General features: G+C 41.2%; 2 protein-coding genes across 6 annotated transcripts in view; one reads left to right on the top strand and one right to left on the bottom strand.

Moving 5' to 3' along the window:
- TCF20 (transcription factor 20) overlaps window positions 1–23,858 on the bottom strand; it is a 112,578-nt gene that overhangs the window by 9,517 nt on the left and 79,203 nt on the right. For all 5 annotated transcript variants that reach the window (XM_065742802.1, XM_065742806.1, XM_065742807.1 and 2 more), the window contains 2 exons: window positions 6,543–6,636; window positions 60–109 (listed from right to left, as the gene is read on the bottom strand). In XM_065742802.1, the coding sequence (XP_065598874.1) occupies window positions 60–109; window positions 6,543–6,636 (144 nt within the window). The remainder of the gene's footprint in view (window positions 1–59; window positions 110–6,542; window positions 6,637–23,858) is intronic.
- The window catches only part of CCDC134 (coiled-coil domain containing 134), a 166,200-nt gene that overhangs the window by 130,424 nt on the left and 11,918 nt on the right, over window positions 1–23,858 (top strand). The gene's annotated exons all lie outside the window — the stretch shown is intronic.

Below are 23,858 nucleotides of genomic sequence, written 5' to 3'. Positions count from 1 at the left end.
ATTTAAATACCAGAAGAGGGCAGCAAAAAAACGGGTCTAACACAGGTGAGGATTCTTACCTTGTGCTTGGGGCACCTCACTGAGAAATTCTCTTCGTTTAGTAAACAATCTAGAGGAGGAGAAGACAGCAACTTATTACATTTTTAATAAAAAACAATTTAAATAATACACCAAGCGTTAATCTTGCTTCTTAGGTGCGTACTCTTCATTCAAAAATCTTTTTCTGTTAGGAATACTATCTTATCAGCAGATTTATCCCTTCCGCCCCCGAAGTTGTATCCATTAAAATTACCACACATTCCAATGTCACCTGGATAACCAAGGCCGGCATCCCCAGCCTCCCTAGTCCTCTAAATTTGGAAGAATCACAACAACAAGACTGCAAATCTGGCATCCCAACCCCCTTCATCTACTCCAGCCTTCCTTAAGACAGCACGAAGTCAGAAACATCCATCCCATCCGAACAGACAATCCCTGCTTTACAGGTCACAGGAAAACCGTTGTATTTCATCCTGCCCCAAGACCCTGCAACCTCCAGGGGAAAAAAAGGGTGCCTGTCCCTAGGTATGGGTGCATGTGACAGTTTATCTAAAATCCCAAATCCTGGAGACTGGTTTACACTTTGACACCATGTGTGGTAGTTGAGTCACTCATGCTGCTTTTGGATCTGCTTCATGTAGGCGAAGCTTCTATGATCTAAGTAACAGTTTAATTAATGATTTAAACCTATTACAAAAACTGGGGCACCTAAGTAGAGCTTGTTTAGGATTCTATGACACTGTACAGAATCTCAAAGAGCATTTCATCGTTAGCTTTGCCAGCGCAGGTGCTGCCACATCCCATCACCTCCTACACCACAGGCACTGGCTGACACCAGGAGAATTCAGCAAGGTGCCTATGACTGCCCATCTTCCCAACCTACTCCAACAGCCAGCAAGGAAAGCGGGCGCGATAGTAAATAAAATGTGCTAATTTAAAACGCTCTTAAGTATGTAGCATAACCAGCGCTACCTGCTGTTTCAATCTGCTGGAAGAGTTTAGCAGACAGCAGGAGACTGCAACTAAAGCTTGAGGGAAAGGCTTCCTAGACACCCAAGCCTTGGCAGAGCATCTCTCCGCTATGCAACGTTTATGTTCCAACACGAACGCCTCTGGCCTGAATCAAAGGGAAACAGCGTGCAGTGGACTAAGTTAGTTGAGAGATTTTAGCAAAGAAGAGTAAAACCTTTAATCCTGCCAGGGTAATGATTTCAAACGCAGCGTTAGCAAATAACAGAAAAGAAATAAAATAAATTGTTGTCTTGTTGTAAGGGCAGAATTGCACATTTAGACTATATACTGAATTATCACTGTATAATACAGCAATCATTAAAAATACATAGAGCAGTGATCAAAAATATACACAGCATGTTAGAAAATAATTTTTTTTTTCTTGGAAATTCAACGTCAGTAGTGAACATACTTCTGTGTCTGAAAGGAAGATGGCACAAGGATTAGGAAGGAAAGTCAGACATCATGCACCTCAGGCTTGATCTGAGCATGGAGCTCTGTTTCTCAGTAAGTTTGACATTTTTTTCTTGAAAATACTAATAGCAATCCCAATTAATGACAATCTTTTGTTTTTCCTAAGGGACAACTGTAGAAAGCCAACTGCTCCCTGTGAAAAATCAACAGAACGACAGTAAACCAGAAAAATTTGTTCACCATTACCAAGCTGGCCTGGGTTTCAGCTCTCAGTTCCAAGGATTTTATAACACAGATTACGATTCACCACCAAGTCAGCAGACACGTAGCTACCATCAGCTTACCACAGCAGAAAGGGAAAAAGAACAGAGACTTGTCCTTGTTTGTACAGATTTTTCTCCATAAAGCAGTCAGGAAAAACCTAAAGCATCGTTAATGGAAGCAATTTTTCTTCTGCAGGCTTCACGCTTTGTCTCACACTCTGTGTTCTTCTGGTTCCTCATCTTCAATGATACTTGTGAAGATGCGGAATTTCTCTTCTCTGAAAATCTTTTTTATTTTTCCACTATTCTTTTTTTCCTAATTTACAATCACTAAATGTCAGTGCGTGCTACTCCTTGTGCTGGATGCTGCGGGGACAAGAGTGCTTCACCATCTGACTGCAGGTGGGGAGGAACAAGCCCAGGGAGCAGATAGCAAATTTCACAAAACAAAGATTCTGTTTCCATGGAGACATCTCCAGGACTAAGTTATCATGAGACATCACAGGCTCTTTGTAAATTTGGACAGACAAAAGCTAAACACAGACAATGTTAACCACAGTCATTTCCATGTAAAAATTATTTAAGCAGCACTGCTAATCTTGATTTTTATGCAAATGGTCAGCAGGAGTTCAGCTCTCTTTTGCACAGTTCTCCTGCACAGAAAAACAGATATTATTTTGTATGGGAGGAGATTAAAAGGAATTGGGATATACGAAAGCATCCAAATGTACAAACTGGAGGCTGAAGAAGACATATGCCCTGCACAGCAGCCACTTAGCATCAGCTGCCCAAAACAGGCCCTCAGCAGGGCTGGAGTGCATCACTGCAAGTAGCTCAAGTGGTTCTCAGGTATTGAGCCCTCCAGTCCTTCATCACGAATGTCCTGCCCTTCACACAACGAGGCACAGGAGCTGACAGGGCGCTCACTTCTAAACCAAGCAGCGCAGAGGCAGACACACTTCAGCTCAGTGCAGCTGCCCAGGCATAGGACACACACACTGAGTCTCAGCTACGACATGCTCACACTTCCAGGGATGCCAGAGTCACTCTGTCAAGCACTTAGTGTTTATGACTTGACACACCCTAAAAAGCATTCCAGGAAGTGCTTTTGGATTTTTTTTATTTTTTTCTACGATATAAAACAAGTCATATGCACTCCGATGGCCTGAGCGTGCTTGTAAATGTCTGCAGAAACTTCTGAGGACTCAGAACCAGCTCCTACATAAAGGCGGCTGCATCTTTCATAGTGGGGCTGCTGACTTCAAAGCAAACTACCACAGGGCTCAGGGAAATTGAGAAATACCTACATCTGACTCACTGCAGCAGCACTGCATCACCAATAAAAGGGTTTATAGGCAGACAGCAGGCTGATGAGAGAGAAGAGAATGCTGATTTGCTTCTCCAGGAAGCCCACATTTTGTGTTTGTCCATAAATGAAAATGAGGTCCTATTCTTTATAGCTTGTTTCTTTTATACAGACTTACTGGAAGAGCACCTATAGATTAAGACAGCTTGATTATTCCCACAGATAAAAAGAACTGCAAGGAAGGTCTTGACTATCATGTTGTCAGGCTGAAATTTTCAATGCCAAGAATGTACTTCAAGCTGGGCTCTTCTGTTTGTTTTGGTTCAACACCTCAGCTAAAGCAGTCTAACCATTTCCTTAGAACTCTTTCTTGGAAAAACGATTTTCTTAACGTCCCAGCAAACTCTCTGACAGACTAACAACACTCCAGTCTGCTACAGGACAGGAATCGTAGCTGAGGCATTCTCTTGCAACCTACCACAAAATCGGCAAATGTAACCCTCTGCAAGGAGGTAAGGGGATTTTAATCTGTACATTCTCAGGAGAGATTTCTTCAATTTTAGTAGCCAAATCCCTTGCAATTCCACCAAATATGCTTTTTCTTGGGCCTCAGATTTAGGCACCAGAGCCAAAAGCTGCAAAGCTGTTGGGAATCACCCTGAAGGCCCAGGGGGCCTGAAGAAAGGATGTGGCCAGTTCTCCGCTGCAAAATGGGAAGTGCTGGCCAGAAAGCAGCCAAGGCAAAAAGGCTAATGGGATGGGAATGTGGAGACAGAGACAGAATGAAAGCTGGCAAGTTGACTAGAGCAGTGCTAGGAGAAGTCAAGAGCAGGGAATTACAGATGAGTGGAATCATAAGCGTGTGATCCCACAGAATAAGATGTGAGACTTATGCAAAGACTGAGGGAAGTAAATGGGACTGGCTGGGTTGGGAGACAGCCAGAAGAAGGATTCATAGATTCATAGATACATTAGGTTGGAAAGGACCTACAAGATCACTTAGTCCAACCATCCTCCTATCACCATCCCTACCCACTAAACTACTAAAGGAGGCAAAGACAAATCAGGAGCATGTTTCTGCCTGAATACAGAAGTCTAAGAATTAGTGAGATAAGAGGAAACAGAGAGGAATGAAGAGAGGAGAGGGAGAGGAGAGGTCTGAGTCCTTGTTGTCAGTATATCATACTGCTCCTGGACTGAAACCAGAGACTCACAAGGTTCACCATTCCTCTACTATTGCTTAAGTATGCTTGTGAAACTCATAGCCGAAGTATCCCATCTCTATGCAGCTTTAATCCACCCAGTGGCTTGCAATTTATTCTTGCCATATTACTCTAAGTGGGTAAATTAGCTTGGAATGGTGCCCTCTGACAGATGGCCACACGACAAAGCGATGTCTCATGACAACATCTGAAGTAGAAGAAAATGAAGCAAAAACAGCCTTGGAACTTGAACACAGAAAGCTACTCTAAAAAAGTCTCAAAGGTTACAGTGCCAAGATGAACATTAGGCAATACCTGAAGTAATGTAGCCCTCTTCAACAAATGATACAGTGAACAAATCATATTACATTTAGCCTGGATTTAGTAGCATGGACTTAAGTGTAGGACCATTTACAATTTTTCCACAGAATATTCCCTCTTCCATGCATGGCACAAAACTGCTCTTGAGAATCAGTCATGATTGTTAAGTAAATCTGTCATCTGGAGAATCCTACTGCATTTTCTGAAGTAGAGTTAACGAGGAAGACAGTATCTGAAGAAAAAGGACAATATCTTAATTTTGATACCTGTATTTACAACACAGAAAATGCTACATCCTATACACAAAAATTTTAATTAAGCACCCTGAACTATTGGGCAAGTTCACTATAATTTACTTTGTGTTTTCATGGCACAGAAAAGGTCAAGTCACAAACCAGAAACAAATTACTAAATACATGTACAAGTTTGTTACTGCTCACAAAACTCTTCGGCACGACAGAGATGAACATTACAGAATTTCACAACTCTGCTTTCTGAACTGAGATGGAATAATTTCACTCAGTAAAACAGAATCACACAGACAGTGTGGATAATGTACTGTTCGTTAATGGAGTATCCTTTCATCCTGTGAGTTGAAGTGGAACCCTATCTATTGAAAAATAAGTCTTTAATTAAGTGATTACTATCTTCTAAGATACATTCCTAAGAGACCAACATAAAATTTACAAGGACAGCCTTATTTCTGCTCTTTTTTGAGTATGCAATTTCTGCAACCTGAATAATGTTTCTTTAACGCTGTGTTTCACATATAGTCAAAGCTTCTCTATCTATACTGTGGTATTAGTAGTATTCCACTGCAATACTAATGGTATTAAATACATTTCTATTGGAATAAAGCATGATGCTCCAATAGAGTGGGATTTCACAGCAAGAAGTGTAATGCAGTCATTCAGAAACGAGCATACCAACTTCAGGCACAGTAGTATTTGAAAAATAGCACAAAACAGGTGGAGAAAGAAGTAGTCTGCTGTGGAAGTGCGATAACAAATTGGAAGCTTGCAACTATATGCTAGTGAAGAGATGCAAACTTGAATCCTTACCTCCTTGCTATTGGACTAAGTTTTCTACAATGTGAGAAGTAAGTTAGAGAGTACTGGAACAGCAGGACATTATTTATTCTAAACTCTCTTTTTTTGTTTGGTTGTTTTTTTTTTTATAACCCAAGAATAAAGTTTATCTCCAGGGAAAACATTCTGTACACAAAATGCCAACTCAACCCCAGGCTTATATAGGTGAATATAATTTAAAACTCACAGTACCTCTTATAAACTGTTGTGACATTCCTTAAATGCACTCCTCTTACCTTTCCTTGTGTCTCAAAAGGGAAGAATTCGCAGAGAACTATGCAATCCAAATCTTGTACTTTGTTTTAATTTCCAGACTTCTAATAAGTGAATAAGTAATTCTAAGTGAAGCTTTTCTCCTGCAATCAACTGTTCTGTCCTCTGTTCACATCAGGTATACAATATATTACATAAAGGCACACATACTCACAGGCCTCCAAACTCCTCCTCTAATCACTGAATAAAAGGAGCAAATTCTGCCAGTGTATACCATCCAAGCCAGTAGCTCATCCAACAATAAAAACTGGACCTACTCAACAGAGAGCTGAAATGTTTCTAAAAAGGGAGAAAGAAGGTTGTACTACTAGTGGTACTGAAGATACTATAGACACTTTGCTCGTGAAATCTTTACTATGCTTGTGATATTCTGAAAGAGGGGATGTTTTCCTGGCTGCTTGAATCTTTTTTTTTTTGCCATTCTCACAGGGCAGCTGGATTTCAGTTGCTGTAGCTGTGCTCTGTAAAAATGGTCTTTTTCTGCACTTTCACGTAGATACAGATCACTACAAGTTCCATCTTGCCCCAGTGCATTAATGTACACTGTTCATCTGATGTGACCCATCATCATTTCCATTACTGCATTAGTAGTTAGACATACAGTTTGTGTGTCATTTCTTCTTACCTGCATCGATGGCACATGGGTAATGGTATCGGAAGGAGCAGCCTTTGTTGTAGCAGCCTAAGGTGGCTCCTGGTTCCTGGCAATGGGAACATTTCTGAAAGGGAAACCAAGAAATGGTAATGAACTGTTAACAATAATTCCAAATATATTTGTATTTTGCTGGGAATCAACCGTATATCAGCACACATTTCTTGAGTATCACAGTTATGTCTTTACACCATGGAAAGAAAGGCCTTTTGAATAAAGGCAACATAAGCTGTTCCAAATGCAAAACTTCTCAGCTGTGCTTAACCAGGCAAGATACACCAAATGCTCACACCAACCACTCAGACAGAACTTGGAACACTTCTCTCAAATCTATTTCACTGACCCGTGTTTCAGCACCTGACAATGACATCAGTGTTAAAATTGGAAAAGAGTTTTTTTGAATCTACAGCAGCTTAAAAATGAACATTAGCATGACAAAGATGATTTAGAAGACACCATTACTGTAGAAGTAATTTGCTGACATCGGTTTCATCATCACTAGCTGCTCAGGAAAATCAAGGCCAAGCTGAACATTTTTTCACAGGTGATGAAGAAAGGTTTACCTGGAGCAGGGGAAGATGCCATCAAGGGAAAACACCTCACTGTCACAGAAACAGCATTTCTCTTGAAGAAGTGCTCACAGTGCTAGAAAGATGCTACACATTTATTTTCAAAGCAGAAAGACTGATCTGATGAACACATTCAAGTTCCATTACCTAAATCCTATCACCTCAGCTGGTCAATGATGTATTCGATCATATTATCAGACAGATGTGAATGCAGCAGGATGAAAGCCACTCACCCATTTACTTCACCCCGAGTGACTTTACAGAAGCAGGCCTACAGCACACCTCATTCAGACAGCAACTCTTCTTACTGAATGGATACAGTGAGTGATTTTCATTAACAAATCTCAGATTCTGATGAAAGCTGATTTCTGGCAAGTTGACATTTTTCTAAGAAAAAATACCCAAGTCACATCCAGCAGAAGGCTGAGAGACCACTCCTATTTAAAAACTAAAATGAAAGAAGACTGATGACAGAAAAACATGAACTACAACTTCTCAGATGTACCTAAAAATGCAGGAACTTTGGGTTTGCTGATAAACATGACCATCACAACAGGGCTTCGTATACCTGGTACAATTCACTTTCAATTCAGGCAATGAAAAGCTGCCTTGGTCAATGACTACAAATGGATGAAACGACCTAAAATATCTGTTCCTTTTGGAGAAGCTGCTGTCAAATTACATGTACTTCATCAACTCTACCAGCATGCAACAGCCGTACAGCACATGGAACAGATGTGCTTGAACCAGCAGCATACCTGGCACTGCACAACAGCACCATTTTTCTGCCCAACAAGGAGGCTCATATGGCAGGATGGCTGCATCAGCAAGACAGCACTTCTAATAGCCCTGACTTAACACACGTGTGGCAGTGCACTCCTGCAGGACAGACGTGGCCAATGATTACAGCCACAGAGAAATCCCTCACTCCAAACAAACAAGGCTTTGATTACAGCATTTCACAAATACTCTAGGAATAGCTGACAGTTGTTGCTCTTCCTGCCATTCTGTGCTATGCAGACTGCGATGACTAGGTTGCATTTAAATGACTGAACGAGGATGAAAGCAAAATTAGCTCCAGCCATAAACCAGGTGGTCCTCTTCAAATCAAAGCAGATGCAACTAGCAGCAAAGCTTGTGAGGCATCACTTCTCCTGACATGTACAACTCTAGCCGTGAATGCTGGCTTCTCTTTTCAGATATGCCAAAGCTTTTCGAGCCTGATCTTCAACATTCCCTTTTTCAGCGTTCCAATTTAATATCACTTATATCTTCTAAGCAGTGAACATGTGTCATGACAAACTACTATTTATAATGTAAGGAAAGTGCCCTTGAGGCCCAAAAGAGACACCCAGGAAGCTTATTTTTGCCTGTCAGAACATGAATGCTGGTTTCCAAACGTAAAAGAAAAACAACAAAATCTAACACAATATTTAAATGCACACCAAAGCACATGGACCTCTGGCCAAATAGCAATGTAATTCGCTCTCTCATGGGAGTAAAACCGAGTTTCATGTATAAAAAATGTCTCTTCCTGGCTACGAAATCAACCCTAGAAAATTATTGTGTATTGGCAGCAGTCCCAGAATCACCTATGCCAAGTATTCACAAAGTGCAGCTCGAGGAGCTCTGGTTCAGAGTGCTTCACCTGCAAGCTTTATCCTCTCTCTCAGATGTGGCTGACTAAGATTAATTATTCTAACAGGACAGAGCCCAAATTGACTATTCTTTTTGAACATGGATATGAATTTCTAGCATTGTCCCTCAGAGGCATTCTGTCCTCCCCGCTTTATCTGGTCTTTGAAGTACCACTGTGTCGTTGCAACAGCAGAGGTCATTCTTCCCTGGAACACGGTGTCCTGTACAGAGCAGTCAACAGGAGCCTATGAACTACAACAGCAGAGATTAAACTGCAGCTGTGTCAAATATTTCTTAAAACTAAAAAGGCACGTCGGAGGAGTGCACTGTGTGATACACCTGAAAACAAAAAGACCCCTAGCAAAATTTCTGATACTTTTCCAGATGTTAATTTAGTCTTTGAACTAATTCTTAGTTGCAGGGAGCGTAGTTCATCCTGCTATTCTGAAAGTCACAGTGGGAACACGACCGGCATTCTGACGAACTTTCAGTGTGCCCGCAGTGCTCAGTTGAGAACAGGAACAGGTATTTTCATACCAGTTGTAGCTGGGACTGATTAGACAGGAAAAGTGGGTGGTTAAGATGGCTGAGGATGAGCACCGAGCCTTTTCTTCCCTTCTTTTCAGTCTGCCCGACCAACTAGATTATTGCCAAGGTTACCTGCAGCTACGCCCACAACAGCAATTCCCCAGCGGACTACAACACCATTGACTGCTCAAGGCAGAGATCATCTGCTGCTGCTGGCTCCCCTGCTGCTGAACAAGTCTCCATTCTGCCAGATGCTTCTGCTTTTCACAAGCCACTGACAGTCTAATGGCCCCATTTCTCCTACCTCCTGGGACCCCCGACCATCTGCTTCTTCCAGGGGAAGCAGGGGGAACCACAACACAATAACTACTCTTTTCTTTTGAGTCCTTCCTTCTTGACGCACTACAGAGAGACTGAACAAAGCAGAAATCCTACAAAGTTATATGGTTTAAAATAACTTAGGAGTCTACCACAGAATCTGTGAAAGGAATGATAATAATTCCACGCAGTTTCCAAATGTCTCCAGGTTTTCCTTAAAACAGACAGAATATAGCAAATATAAAAAATTCTAGATGGTTTCAGTCCTCACTTGCAAGACATTACATTTGCGTCTTGAAGGATAAAAAGATGCATAGCTCCTGTCAGCACCTTTTGAGGCTCCGGTGAGAACCACATCCTTATATATTTATGTTCCAGAAATAGATAGATAGATAGATAGATAGATAGATAGATAGATAGATAGATAATAGGGTACACTACAGTTAGAAAACTTTCTAAAACCCAAACAAAACCGTGGAATTTCAGACATGAAATAGATAGATTGGACTTAATGACCCCTTCTCACTCTATTTCATCCATGAGCAAATCTTCACCCCAAGTCAGCCACTCACCAGCAGAGGGTAGCAGCCTGCTCGCCACCTCCACAGGAATTAGAGCATTCCTAGCCAGAGAAGCTGCACTCAGCCTCTCATGGGAAGAGAAATTCCTTTTGCTCAGTGAGCAGCCTGCTTAACCTGCCCTGCCTGACAAGAGCTGAAGGCTGGTGCTTGGAGTATGCTTCCAATGGGAGGTGCCAACGGGCAGCAATCATTGCCAGGCAGCTAATCAACTCCTCGCTTAAATTAGAGAAAAAAAGATGAAAAAGAAGACCATACAGTGAAGATTGATTCAGAGGCCCTATCTCCACAATTCATCTCTGGCCACAACGCACATACATCTCACTTAGAATAGGCTGGAGAGACTGAAAAGTGCCATTTAGAAGAGACACTCCATCCCCTGAACTAAATTATCAATAGTATTAAAGTCAGATACAGAGCCTCTACTCCTCCATGCTATTAGCAGCCCATTTCTTCCTCGTTACAGCTCATCATTCTCTGTCTCCCAAAATGAAGTAACACTAACACCATGCAGGAGCAGTATTAGGACAGCCACCACAGCTCAGAGGAGAGGTGTGATTCACACACAGCACTACGACATCCTCTAGCTGCATTCCTTTCGCTTTAAGGTTTTGAGGTTGGCTTGAGTTTGCCATATATGCTCCTTCGTTTTTGACTGGCGACTATTCTAGGGAGACTTTTCTTGCTTCTTTCATGTTCCCACCAGTGCTCCACAATCAGGCTTCATTCTAAACTCCTCTCTCCAAAGTACAGCACTGTGTTTTCTTTTGCCCTCTGTTTTCTTCTCTTTTCCTTCACTTTGCTTCCTGCCTCGTTATTTTTCCCCTTCCTGAATACCAGCATCAAGAACACATCGAATGAATAAAATGCAAAGCGACAACCAAAGGTAACTCGAAAACGAAAGCCAGCATTGAAAAAATAAAAATAAAAAAAGAAACATGGCATTAATGACACAAGCTAAGTTTTCACTTTCTATGTTGTACGAATTTTCTGTACTGTTTCAATTCTATGCCCTGTTGTTCCTCCTGGCAAGTGGGGCACGGGGAGATGACTACATCCAGGGAACTGCCAGGAAAGCTGTGAGATGTCTGCTGCCACACACAGAGGTGAAAAGTGCTGTGTGCTGTAAGGGAAAGGAAGAAGTGATTTTGGGAGACTGCTGTTAAAAGAGACTGAGATGAAAAAAGATGAGGGTGGGCTGACGTTAGGAAGCAGGAGAAGGGAAAGCTTCAGTGATGCAGAGATACTGATTAATGAAAAATTGCTTTTGTGATTGGGGCTTGAGATAACAAGCAACAGTAAAGGTAAAACAGAACAGTTTGCTCCATTTCCTGTAAAACGATTTCAGTTCTCCAAAAAACAGGCACAGAATATCAGAACAATGAATCCCACAATTAAAAAGAAAAAAAATAATCCTTCAAACTTGCACTGTGAAAACTTGTACCTCTCTCAATGGAGATCTACTTCTGCAGCAAGCAAATCAAGCAACAATAAAGAAAAATAATCAGAATTGGGCAGCTATTGTGAATTCAACAAACTAAGGACTACTTTAGATTTCAGCAAACAGATAAATCAACGATCTGGAAGATACCACTGTTGTGCTGTAAAGCTGCATGAGGAAACACAGTGAAGAGTCGGAACTGCAGTGCTGTATGGGCTGCTGAAGCACAAAGGGGAGCTGCAGCTCAAAATGGATGGCACAGAAAAGAATGAAATACCAGAGCTAAAAAATACGTTATAAAGGGAAATCCTATTTGATACATGCAAAACCAATTAAACCGATTACAGTAGAGCAGAAGCACTTCAAATGAACAGTGGACATCTTTTTCCTGCAACTTGAAGGAAAAAGAGAAAGGAACAAGAATAAAAATAAATTGTTTGTTATGACAAGCAATGGTTTGCAGCAAAGATTTCTAAGGCCTTATGCAGACACCTGGGCTGTTGGTAACAAATCTCAAAACAGAGGAGAACAATAAATGGAAAAACTTGCAAACTGTGCTAAATTATCCAAGGGAGTCAAATCTCAAGCCGATGGTAAGGAGCTGCAAAAAGATCTTACTGTGCTGGGTAACTGCATGATGAAATGGGAATGAAACTGAATGCTGATAAGTCCAAAGTGATACATATGAGGAAAAACATTTTCACCTGTACATGTACATGACTACAGACACTAAATTTGCTGTTTCTACTCATGAGAAGATATTAGGAATCATCCTAGACACACCATACAGTACTTGCAATCACAAAAAAAGGCAGAACACAGTTATTAGGAACAAAAATTGATAATAAAAACAAAGTCTTCGTTATATCCATATAATAGTCTTGTAGTATCCTGACATCCTGAACAGTGTGCCTATCAATAAAGGAATACAACGGATCAGGAAAAATAACAGAAAGACCACAGAGGTAAGCAGGAATATGAAGAGCTTCTGTGTGGGAAGAGAATTAAGTGCTTTGGAAAAGAGGTAACTGAAAGGGGACTGACATCTACAAATCAAATATGGTGTACATGTGGGAATGATTCCTAGCCACTTCCATGGAGGAGAAGCAAATAATGCAATCATCGGACTGCAGGTTAGAGATCTAAAATAAATCCACTTCTCTACACAACAAATAATTAGGCAATAAAACTCAATGCCAAGGGCAGCTTCGCTGGCCAAAAGACAAGTCATTTCAACATCAGATTAGGCAAATTCATCAGGGACAGGTGTGTCACTGGCTGTGAACAGCCATCTGAAAGAGACAACTCTAAAGCTGTGACTGGTAAGGCAGACAGAGCATCTAAACATGTCTCCACACAGACCTGGTTTGCTACCTACTTCCAAAGATAACTGCTCCCGGCCATTGTTGGAGATGGCACACCACAACAAAATGCTTTTGTACCCACCCAGAATGGCAGCAATTCCGCAGACCAAGCGACTTGATTGTAAAATCCCCAACAAACAACAACAAAAGTCCCGTGATTATTAAAAGGAATGCAGGCACCCAGAAGTACCCTATGAGGTTACAAGCTTGCCTCTAGATCAGGAAGGCTGAGCTGAACTGTAATGCTATAAAAAAGGGCTGAAATCTGATCTAAGCAACGAATTCATGTTCACTGCTCCATACAAGCTTAAGTGCTTCATTCACTTGGTAGAGCGATCAAAGGCTTAAATGTGCATGAACGTATTCTAGGAAATGAGAATGGAGAGAAGCTCAGAAATCAAGGGAGATGAACCCTCCCTCTCAGGCATTGGAAAGAGAAAAAACAAACAAAATAAGGACTAAGTGCAACTGAACTTGAGCAGACTTCAGGTACTTCAAGAATACACTGAAGGTTAACTACAAGAGATTCAGCAAAATGAATGAAAACTGTCAACTTAAAATGGCAATGGAAAACATAGGTAATCTTAAATTAAGCAGGCTAAGTATACTACTCTGCAGGCAATACATTTTGTGTTTTAAAAAGAATATTAATAGCCAGACCAGCATGCCCAAGCAGACCAGAAATGCCTTGTTTCCTTTGATGACAAAGTGCCACCCTGAACAAGAGAAACATTTCAGACAACCACTTACCAGTACAGGGATTTGAACTTGCTAAAGCATGCGCGTCTGTCTAAAAAAATTACAGTTTATATTATCTTGGCTATTCATTTGGGGATTTAAATGTTCAACAATAAGTGCAATTTAGCTAAGAAAAGGTCTGAAAGATGGAAAAAGAGACTTAAAAGAGGGAAAAGAAATTCAAAATTTCAAGCAGTGATTATGTGATAAGGAGATACAAGGCTGCAAGAACAGCACATTCAGCAAGAGACAGCATTGGAAAATCCAATCGGATCTCTACGTAGTACAAGGTCCAGTGAAAGCAGTATAACACGGCATCATGCAGTTGCCTTCAAACAAAGCAGTGTCATCACTCTGAAGAAGGAGGTTTTGGGTAAATCAATTACCAAAATCTCTCCCTCATATGACAACACATTTTAATAAGATGGCTGGAATGAAATAAAAAACGACAGAAAGAAGAAAACTCAAACTCAATTCTACGTTTGCGCTGAGGAATCTGTTTTCAAGAGGCAGTATGCACAGTGGGAACAGTGCTTCTCTATTAAAAAATAAAAAAAAAAGATGCTTAGTATTTATGAAAAATAAATGCAAGTTGGAAAGGACCTGCAGGACCACGACCCAATCACTTCAAAGCTAACCAGAAGTTAAAGCATACTATTAAGGGCATTGATCCAAATGTCTCTTGGAGAATGACGGGCACAGGGAAGCAACCGCTCTGCTAGGAAGTGTGGTCCACTGTCTGACCATACTTATGGTAAAGAAAAGACTTCTTTAGCGAGTTATTAGTGGCTCATCAGAAACAAACATACAGCCTTAAAAAGTAAGACAGTGCTTTTGAGCACGGAAAACTGTAAATGGAAAAGATTTTGACAAGAGATTAAATACCAGCGCAACCTAGCAGGAAAACAAGGTGCAGAAGGATTCCACCCCTGCTAACAATTCATCCTGTAACATAGCACAGAAATAAGGCAATTGTCATTATCTATAATAATCTCTGCAAGCCGTCGTCATAAACAAAGCCCCACTGTGCAAGATGCTTCTGTAATGCTGAGCAAAACGCCGGTGGAGGCAAAGGGGTGAAGTGGGAATGACGGGACTGGGAGAAGAGTCTGTCAGCAGCAGGCAGCACATCCCTTCATGGCAGAAATCCCAGCAAGGAGGGCTTTGAAGAAATGCACAAAGGAAAACAAAGGCAAACGTGCAGGTTTTTGAAAGTGACACACTTCATTTAAGGAAATAGAGGATGCTCTGGCGGAACGTGGATCAGAAATTCTCAAAGGCAGACAAAGGAGAAGTATGCAGGCAGCTGCTGTAATGAGGGGTAATCTGAGGTGTAAGGAAGGTGGAAGCAAGCAGAAGAGCATGAAAGAAGCAGGTATGCAAAAATTATGGCTTTTTTAAATAGTATTCCCAATGGATCTTCATTCATTAATAACAGCTAGGAGATTCAGATCTTAAGAGCTGCTCCTTGGAGCAGAATACTCGCCACTGCCAGGTGAAAGGCATAGTGCTCACCTCACACGTGAACAGTCTCTCTAGAGGACAAGGAGAAGCCTGCAGAACACAGAAATACTGCCCTGTGGCTGAAGAGAGAGTGACAGGGAGATGGCAACTGCTGGCAGCACGGCTCTGAGGAGCAGAAACCCAAAGCGTGCAGAAATGGTCCCCAGGGCCACTGGTGGCTGCTGCCCAGGGGAAACCAATGCCCAGGAGTACATTTCCCTGTAGTGATGTGCTGTCACAGAACACACATGTTAAGAAGAGAAAAAAAGCAGAAAAAAGCTGGAATGCAAGCTCATGAGCTCAAGCAACAGATCACCAGTCACAGGCCAGGAAAATGAAACAACTCAGTAATAGGCATCGATGAAAAGACCTCAGATACAGAGGAGGTGTTCGATGTCAATATGAAACAATCCTGCCAGCCAAAAATGTGAACGGGCTTAAAGAGGAATGTGTTGGTTCACTATTCAATAATCACCAGAAAAAAAACAAGAACTACAAACAATGACGATACATGTGCTGCTTAAACTGCTCATTACAGTAACAACTGCTTTTCTAAAATGAATTTATTTAAAAACATTGCAGAATAACCGGCTGGCCAGAGACACACACCACAGAGAAGCCTCCAATGAACGAGGAGCAGTTCCAGAAGTGGCAGCAAAAATAAAGAGCAGCAATCAAGGCCAGATGGCATTCTGGTTGGATGGCACAAAGAGCTGGGGTGGTATCCAGAGTTCCTCTGAAGGACAAGTTTGATGTTCCACTGGAGAAAGAGCTTCTTTTTGCCCAAGGAGAGGTGTAGTACTCCCAATTGTAATTGGAAAAAAAAAAAAAAAAAAAGGTAACAAACTATAGAATCTTATTATTGAATCACAGAATGGCTTGGGTTACAAGGGAACTTAACACCCAGTTCCACCTTCCCTGCCACAGGCAGGGTTGCCACCACTAGTAGCTGCCCAGATAACAAAGGCCTTTTGATCTCAGGTCAGGAGATTGCTGAAACACAATACAAGCAGTAATAGCTAACTACTTGCAAGCTACATCTTAAGCATATACAAATTCATGTCAGATCATAGAATCTTTAAAGTAGAAAAATAATACTAAGATCATCCAGTCCAGCTGTCACAGATGATCCCCACCATGCCCACTGACCACATCCTCAGTGCCACATCCACATGGTTCTGGGACACCTGCAGGGATGGTGACTCCACCACCCCCCTGGGCAGCCTGTTCCAAGGCATCAATCTATACTAAGATGAAAAGGACTGCTATGAACCACAGAGTACTGGAAATAAGTCACTGTGTAAGACCAAGAATTAATTTCATTTGAGGCAGAAATAGGATATGGGCAATTCTAGTTTCAGTTTATTTTACACAGGAACACCCTCTACTTGCTCCTTCTTCCTCCATCTTCTGAAGGCTTTCACTCAAAAGCAGAAATGGAAGTCAGCAGTATTCTTCATCAGGCAGCTTCCAAGACTCAGACTGAAAAACTCCTCTTTTGGCATCACTTTTGAAGCTATTTGTCCAGAAAGCAGAATCTGTTGGTAACCTTGTCAAAATCCCTATTCCCCAGGATCTGTCTCTGCACATTTCTGCTTAGTGGCATCACTTAAGAACCCGTATTCCTGCCAATCACAGTTCATGACACTTCAAAGGAAGGATAATCGAATTCAAGTACAGGAGTAAAGACTGCATAAAAAATTCCTTAAAGAATTTTATATACCTATGGTAGAGCTAATGGAATTATTCTAATCTAATGTAAACAATTTCCTAAAATTAACATCTAAAAAAATGGCTGGTTTTCTGTAAAGAACTGGTTATGCATTGTGTCAGCCTTGAGATTTCAGTGGTAAATTCAACTTGGAGACTCTCCTCCATAAAAAAAAAAAGTTCTAATAATAAGTATATTTAAGCTAGGAACCTGCATTTTAACTTTCTACAGGAAAAGAGAAAACTAACACCAGATGAACACATCTTCATTATCCTCTGCAGAGCTGAATCTCAATGACAGACGCAGAAACTTTGGAGTGACTTAACTTCCTCTCATTTCATCTATGCAACTAAAATACACTAGCTCTTACCAGCTCCCCAACTTGCAATTTGATTATGATTGTTTGAAACATACTTTCAATTTTCAAAGAACCCTTTAAGTCTGCACTGATGGTCAAAAATAAGTGCTTTAAAGCACATTTTACAGAGCTATTAACAGACTTGTCAAAGGTTGAACAGAGAACTGTGATAGTATAGGCACGGGCTCTGAAACGAGCACAGTTCTCAAAACAGAACTCAAATACCTGAAGTTGCCTTGCCTTCTTGATTTTTTCAGTCTCATAAAGAGTAGCTGTACCTTTTAGGGAAAGTCCCCTATTCAGAAACTCATACCAGGACATACTTTTCTCTCCCTTCACAATAAAGCTTTTATGAGCTCCACACTCTTCTTTAATCATCATTAATTAAACTCAGAAAGTTTGATTCCTCAGTAAGCATAATTTAAGAAAGGTGTCAAAGGAACAAGAAAAGCTGCAGTTCAAACAGCTCAGTGCAAAGCACCCACAGAATTCTAAGAAGGTTGCTCCAAAAGTAATGCTTATTTTGTTATGCTGGCCCAGGACGTCAGAGGCATGGATATAGCAGAACAGGCTGAACCTTCCCACTGATTACATGTCGTTGCTGTGCGACAGAGGGCAGCAGAGGGGTGGTCTGATCAAATGGCATCTGACATGGAAGCACACACAAAGCACAGGTGTGTCACTGAATTCCTCCATGTGCAAAAAATGGCACATACTGACACCGAATGGTTGCTGTGGGTTAACAGTTATGGAAACCAAACGGTGGATGTGAGTACAGCAAGGCTGTGGGTGGTGAGTTTCAGCAGTGGCGACAGCAATGTGAAAGACAAGGCACGTTTCACACGGCCACACAGATTCTTCTGAGCACAGCACACAGGCTCTTGTTCATTGTTGGCAAAAATGCACTGCTAATAGTGGTGACTACATTGAACATTAGCTGAGAATTTGCACTACCCAACATTGTTATTCCTTTGTATCTGTTGAGGCTTCCATGGAAATAAATAGGAGGCGTTACTTTCAGAGTGATCTAGCTATTTTGCTATGAGAGAAGGCACAAGAAATGACAAACACATTGAGTTACACTTAAATGATTTAACTGTAAATCAGAAGAAAACATAGAAAGGAGCAAGAAATAGAAAAATATGTCATTAGTATGTGAAGATCACATAACCAGCTCTTACCCTCAACCCTGATTCTTCGCTTAAATAGAAAGAAAGCTTAGAACATGGACAATCAGTTGACTGAGGTAATGCGTAAGTATTCAAGCTACAAGCAGTTGTGCAAGCAGCCCTCAGAAGAGAGGTGCAATCTTTTTATACCATTGCTAGCTCAGGTAAGGGAAAAAACAGAACAGCGGGTGCATGCGCAGCTCCAGACATGCATTGCTACTCTAGTACTAGTCTTGGGTTGTCACTAGTGTATGCTAAGTCCTACACTGTTACGTATGCTCTTACCACTGATGCAGGAAGTCTGAAGACAAGAGAAGCAGATCTACATGATACAGTCACAGTCTCAACACTGCCGGAGCTTCTCTAAAGAAACTGCAGCTATTTTAGTCCTTCTTAATCGTACAGAAATGCCTGCTTGAGGTTACTCTGGCTGGCACATCATGCCTTTCCCTGTATCAGTGCTGACACTAAGAGTCAAGAAAGGCAATCCTGACGATAACAAACAGATAAAAACTGCTCAGACTCCAAACAGTGGTGCTGGGAGAAGGGAAGGCACTGGGGAGAAGAATGGCTCCAAGCACCTGTAATGGACACTAGGCTGAAGTTACCCCTGTACTTCCTAAACGTTCTATTGACAGGTCTGAAATAGTTCATCATGGACACTCTATTACCCTTTGTATCCTTAGTAGCAAAATGCCAAGACTGCTTTGTGCTATTCTCTTCATCCTTCTACCCTCCTCTTTACCACCTTATCTTACCCCATGCCCTCCATTCATTCTTCCTCTAAAAGGATCAAGAACGACTGCTCCACTAGAAAAGGCTATTTCATCAATTTAGCGAGGGATTTTGAAAAAGCTTCCAGTTGGAGCAAAGAATGGGCTAAGGCTGCCTACAAGGCTGTAGGAAGAGACGCTAGTGTTACTGAGACGAGAGCACAACTGGAAACTTCAGCAGGCTTTTTGAGGAAGACTGCTGTTTTGCAAGTTCACCCAGTGAGGGGGCATCCACAGACAGACTCTGAGTCTTAGGCCCAGGCTGTACTGCTTTGATCATCTGCTCCAAATCCTGTTCCTGTCTCCCTTCCTGGCTCTACACAGCAGTTGGTTTCCCTCAAGAGCTCATTCCTACATCAAGATTCACATCTCCATATTCCCCAGGCAACCCTGTGCCCCCAGCTCCAGCTTCATGCCTTCTCAACATGGCTCAATCCACTTATGCTCACCCATAGCTTCAGCAATACAAGACTGCTGTTAAATGCTAATTACTTACTAATGAAAACTAATCATCATGCAATTAAACTTTAATCACTAAGCAGCTGGCTGGGATCCAACCCTTAACAATGAAGGTTCATTAATAACTTTTCTCAAAGTGCTTTATCCATGAAGACTACCCCGTACTTCACACGGAGTCCATGAGTGTGCATGAAATTCTGATGGAAAAATATTTCTTCCATCAAGAAAGAAAAAGCTAACAACAAAATAAACCAGTCATAACAACAGTACTGTTTAGGTAAAAAGCATGGTTTTAAGGTGCAGGCAGCCCAGACCTCACGCCTGGCTTCCTCCATATCCTCAGGCAATGCACGCAGTATAGACAGGGAGCTTCACAGTAACACTCTTTGAGGCAAAAATTGTCTTCCAAGTTTCAGTTTTTGCTACAGTTTCTAAAATTATTACACGAATCTTCATCATGGTTTTATTTTTACTCATCTCTTCAAATCAGGAGAAATTAATCTAATCTCTTTCAGAATACATTTCTCTAATTAAAGAGAACATTGGGGTTACATAACTGGGTTTATACTGGATGGATGAAAATTACTCTTTTCAAAGATAAAAAGTTTTAAAATTGCTGTATTGTAATAAATAAAATTACACCATCATCCGAAAGTTTCTCAGGTACAACCCTACAGCATTCCCATCCCAGTTCCAAAGCATTATGCTACTGTAGTTAAGTATTGGTTTTGCTGTGTAGTGTTTTAAGAGCTTTCCTTTCCTCTGAATAGTAGAACGGTAGTACAGCTGAAGCATTATTTTGCTTACTCAGTGACTAAAGGGTTCAGGATAATGTTTACGTTTAAAAATAAAATATTTTAAATGAAAAAGACTTAAAGACCTAACACAATTCTAGTAATCCATACAGGATTTTCTAACAAAGTTATGGATTTTAACATTCATAAATTAACCACTGACTGATCAAATAAAGAAACACAAAATATTTTGATTTTGAATAAAAACCTTAAATCTGCCTAGTTTTAATCAGCTATAAGATGTAAATACAGACGTGCAGATCAGAATAAGCTTCTGAAGTTCTTGTTCTCCAACACCTATTTGTTAGGTAGCATCCTTCAAATGATGGTGGAGTGACTACATTACACACACATATGGAAAAGCTTAAAAATACACTTAAGAAATGTGTATTTCTAAGTGAAAATTGTACACAGATTTTGAGAATCCCTGATGTGTAATAGGAAGGCTACAATTGTGGAATGAGCAGATTGTATTTTACACTCAAAAATTTTCAGTGCTCCTGGCTACAGCTAACGTAAGTGGTTAAACATCCTACTCTTTCCCAATGCTCCACTGTCAGTAAATCTATTTTCTCCTTTGCCTGCTCAACATGCTAGACAAGTAAGATACAAAACCACATGTAAGCACAGACACAATGTCCATACTCCAGGATAAACTAATGGCAAAAGAGTCTGCCAAAGACGCACAGAAATTACTTCCCTGTACTCTACCCTTCATCTTCTTTATGATGCATAAAAGGCTGATAAAGGAGAAGTCTTTCCTCTCTTCCCAATATGGTCTTTATGTTTGAGAGCTCAAATAAACTCCACTTCCTGGCATCTGCAACCCATGATGATGAACTTAGTGCAGCCATTTTACCCTATTTCTATTTGTGTTCAAGGAAAGCATGTTTTAACCCCCAAGTGCAATTAAAGGCTTTCAATTACTCCAAATATTGAAACATATGCATCAGAAGTGCAGATGTAGGCTCTGCCTGCTCATGTCTTTGGCTGCTAAGGATTCTGATACCAATACAGAGCTGCTGTGAGCTCCACAGCACTATTCATTCACACTTGTAGGTCCCTACCACAGGTAGGCAGTGAACTGAGATACAACAGGGGCTCTACCAGGCTCTCATCTCTGTGGAGGCACACTCACGCACAACAGGAGTCATGACAGCACAGTCAGTTTCAGTAGCACAGCAGATGGCAATGCTTTTCTGAGAAAAACGAAACAAATTTGCTATTCAGCCTGTCTTTAAGAATTTCTTCTCTACCAGAAATTTCATGCTTCCTTGTTTTTATAACACTGCAGAAGAATACCAGGGATGCAGCCATTTACTGAGAAATCAGATGTCAGATTAATAGTAGTACTGAGGACTGTCTTCACTAAAGAGCAAACTCATTTTCACTTCAGGCAGGGCTGCCACCCACCAGCTCAGGCCGCCCAGGGCCCCCATCCAACCTGGCCCCCAGTGCCTCCAGGGATGGGGCACCCACAGCTTCTGTGGGCAGTCTGTCGATGAGACCCAAGAATTCAATCACTCCAAGGGTAACGGGAGGATGTGCCTCAAGATTCCATGGCAATCCTCACTTGTGTGGTTATAGCACATTAAAAGCTGCTGACAGAATAACAGGCAATCTTCTCCACCCAACCCTTTTTCAACCACTGTTTACAGGTAGTTTTTACACTTGTTACTGGTTTCTTTTTTTCACCTCCACAGTAGAAAATTCACTAGCTCCAGTGTCATCTCTTCCTACTCTGGAAATTTTTCTTTATCATTACAAGTGCAGATATAAGAAACACAGGTTTTCCTTCCTGTGTTTGTTAGGCATGCAGACTTTGAAGCAGGTTATTACTTCAGCTGAACCCTGACCTGATGCAGAACTTCACTCAATGGTTTTTTTTTGATAGGATTTCAGCAAAGAAAAATTAAGTAGAAGAAAAACGTGCAGAACCTGACTTTTTTTTTTTAATCTAGAAAGGATAATGAATAAGACGACAACATTTATCTGTCAACACCCCAAAACAGTAGCAACATAGGACTAAAGCACTTCTAAGCAGTGGAGTCCATTTTGTGTTACAGCTAATGCAATGCAAAGGTTATAATTAACAGTAAAAAGGCCCTGACCAGTCAGATGGAGCCTGTGGTTCAGAAAATAAGCTGATAGAAATGGCTGATTTGGCAGAAAGGAATCCACTATCTTCTCTGGTCTTCTGATCAATTAGCAGGCCAAAGATCAATCTGCTGCACCAATGCGTAACTGGTCAATCTACTACACAGGAAACAACCAGAACAAGCAGCTTTCAAAGATGATGAAGCAGCATCGTCCTCCTTGGCAGCAGCTCTCTCCTAGCCTGGCTTCAGGATATCAAAGCACACCTGCGCCCAATGAGACATCCAAAATAAAACTGACACCTTCAGACCATTGGCACTATGCTATTTACGGTTCTAAGACTAGAAACTGTTTTGCTTTGTTTTGCCAGAGGTAGCTAACCCTTGCATAGTTTTCTTAGTTGGTACCAAATTGTTAGCTGAAGCATCTCAGCAGCCATCAGTTAAGAACCTTTCAAAAGCAATTACTTGCAGCACACAGCAATGTTTTTGTCAGGCTTTGGTTTCCCAAGTATGAGAATATAGATAGTTTACAGAGATCCCTCTAAGGACTTTTCTTTACCCAACTTACAGCTAGGATCCCAGAAGGCACAGGCGCACAAACGAAAATGGTTCTGTGAATGCAACAGAGCAAACATCGTATGTATGCAACCCCTATTTCCTTTAGGAGACAAATTTTCCCAGACACGTACTCTGGAAGATCAGCTAGCAGGAGTCTGAAGTGATCCAAAACAATTTTTCTGTGCAAAACCAGAAGCAGTTCTCGAGGAAATCTAGGAAGCACATATTAAACATATCTCTAGCCCAACACACCATCAAGGGTACACTGAACACAAGGCAGAAGTTTCCAAGGATTTGCTTCCACATACGAGGATTAAAAGATTCTTCAAGATGAGAATGAAGCAGAGATCAATGAAAAAAAGGCATTATGTTCTCTTTTTTCAAGAGATATTTAAAAGGGGGATAAACAAGTTTTCCTATCAAGGAACACTGTCATCAGAACCGAAGAGCTATGATTTACATTCACCAAGGTCAACTCTGATGATGATAGGAGGGAAAAAGAACAAGCAGAAATAATTCCTGTGCCAAGCCAGAGCCTCTGCCTAGGAAGAAAGCTTTTCACAGTAAGCATTCCAAGCACCAGCATGCCACCTCCTAGAGAACAGCTTTTTAGGAAAACAAACGTCAAAACCAAACAATAGTAGAACTATCTATCTACCTTCTTGGAGCCTGCAGTTGTGATGCAAAGGTG

The sequence above is a fragment of the Cyrtonyx montezumae genome, unplaced genomic scaffold, assembly GCF_038088225.1.
Source record: "Cyrtonyx montezumae isolate F1298 unplaced genomic scaffold, pur_monq_1.0 scaffold_3, whole genome shotgun sequence".
Taxonomy (NCBI): Eukaryota; Metazoa; Chordata; class Aves; order Galliformes; family Odontophoridae; genus Cyrtonyx; species Cyrtonyx montezumae.
The sequence above is the reverse complement of the archived record's forward strand: the minus strand, read 5'-3'. Positions and strand labels throughout refer to the sequence as shown.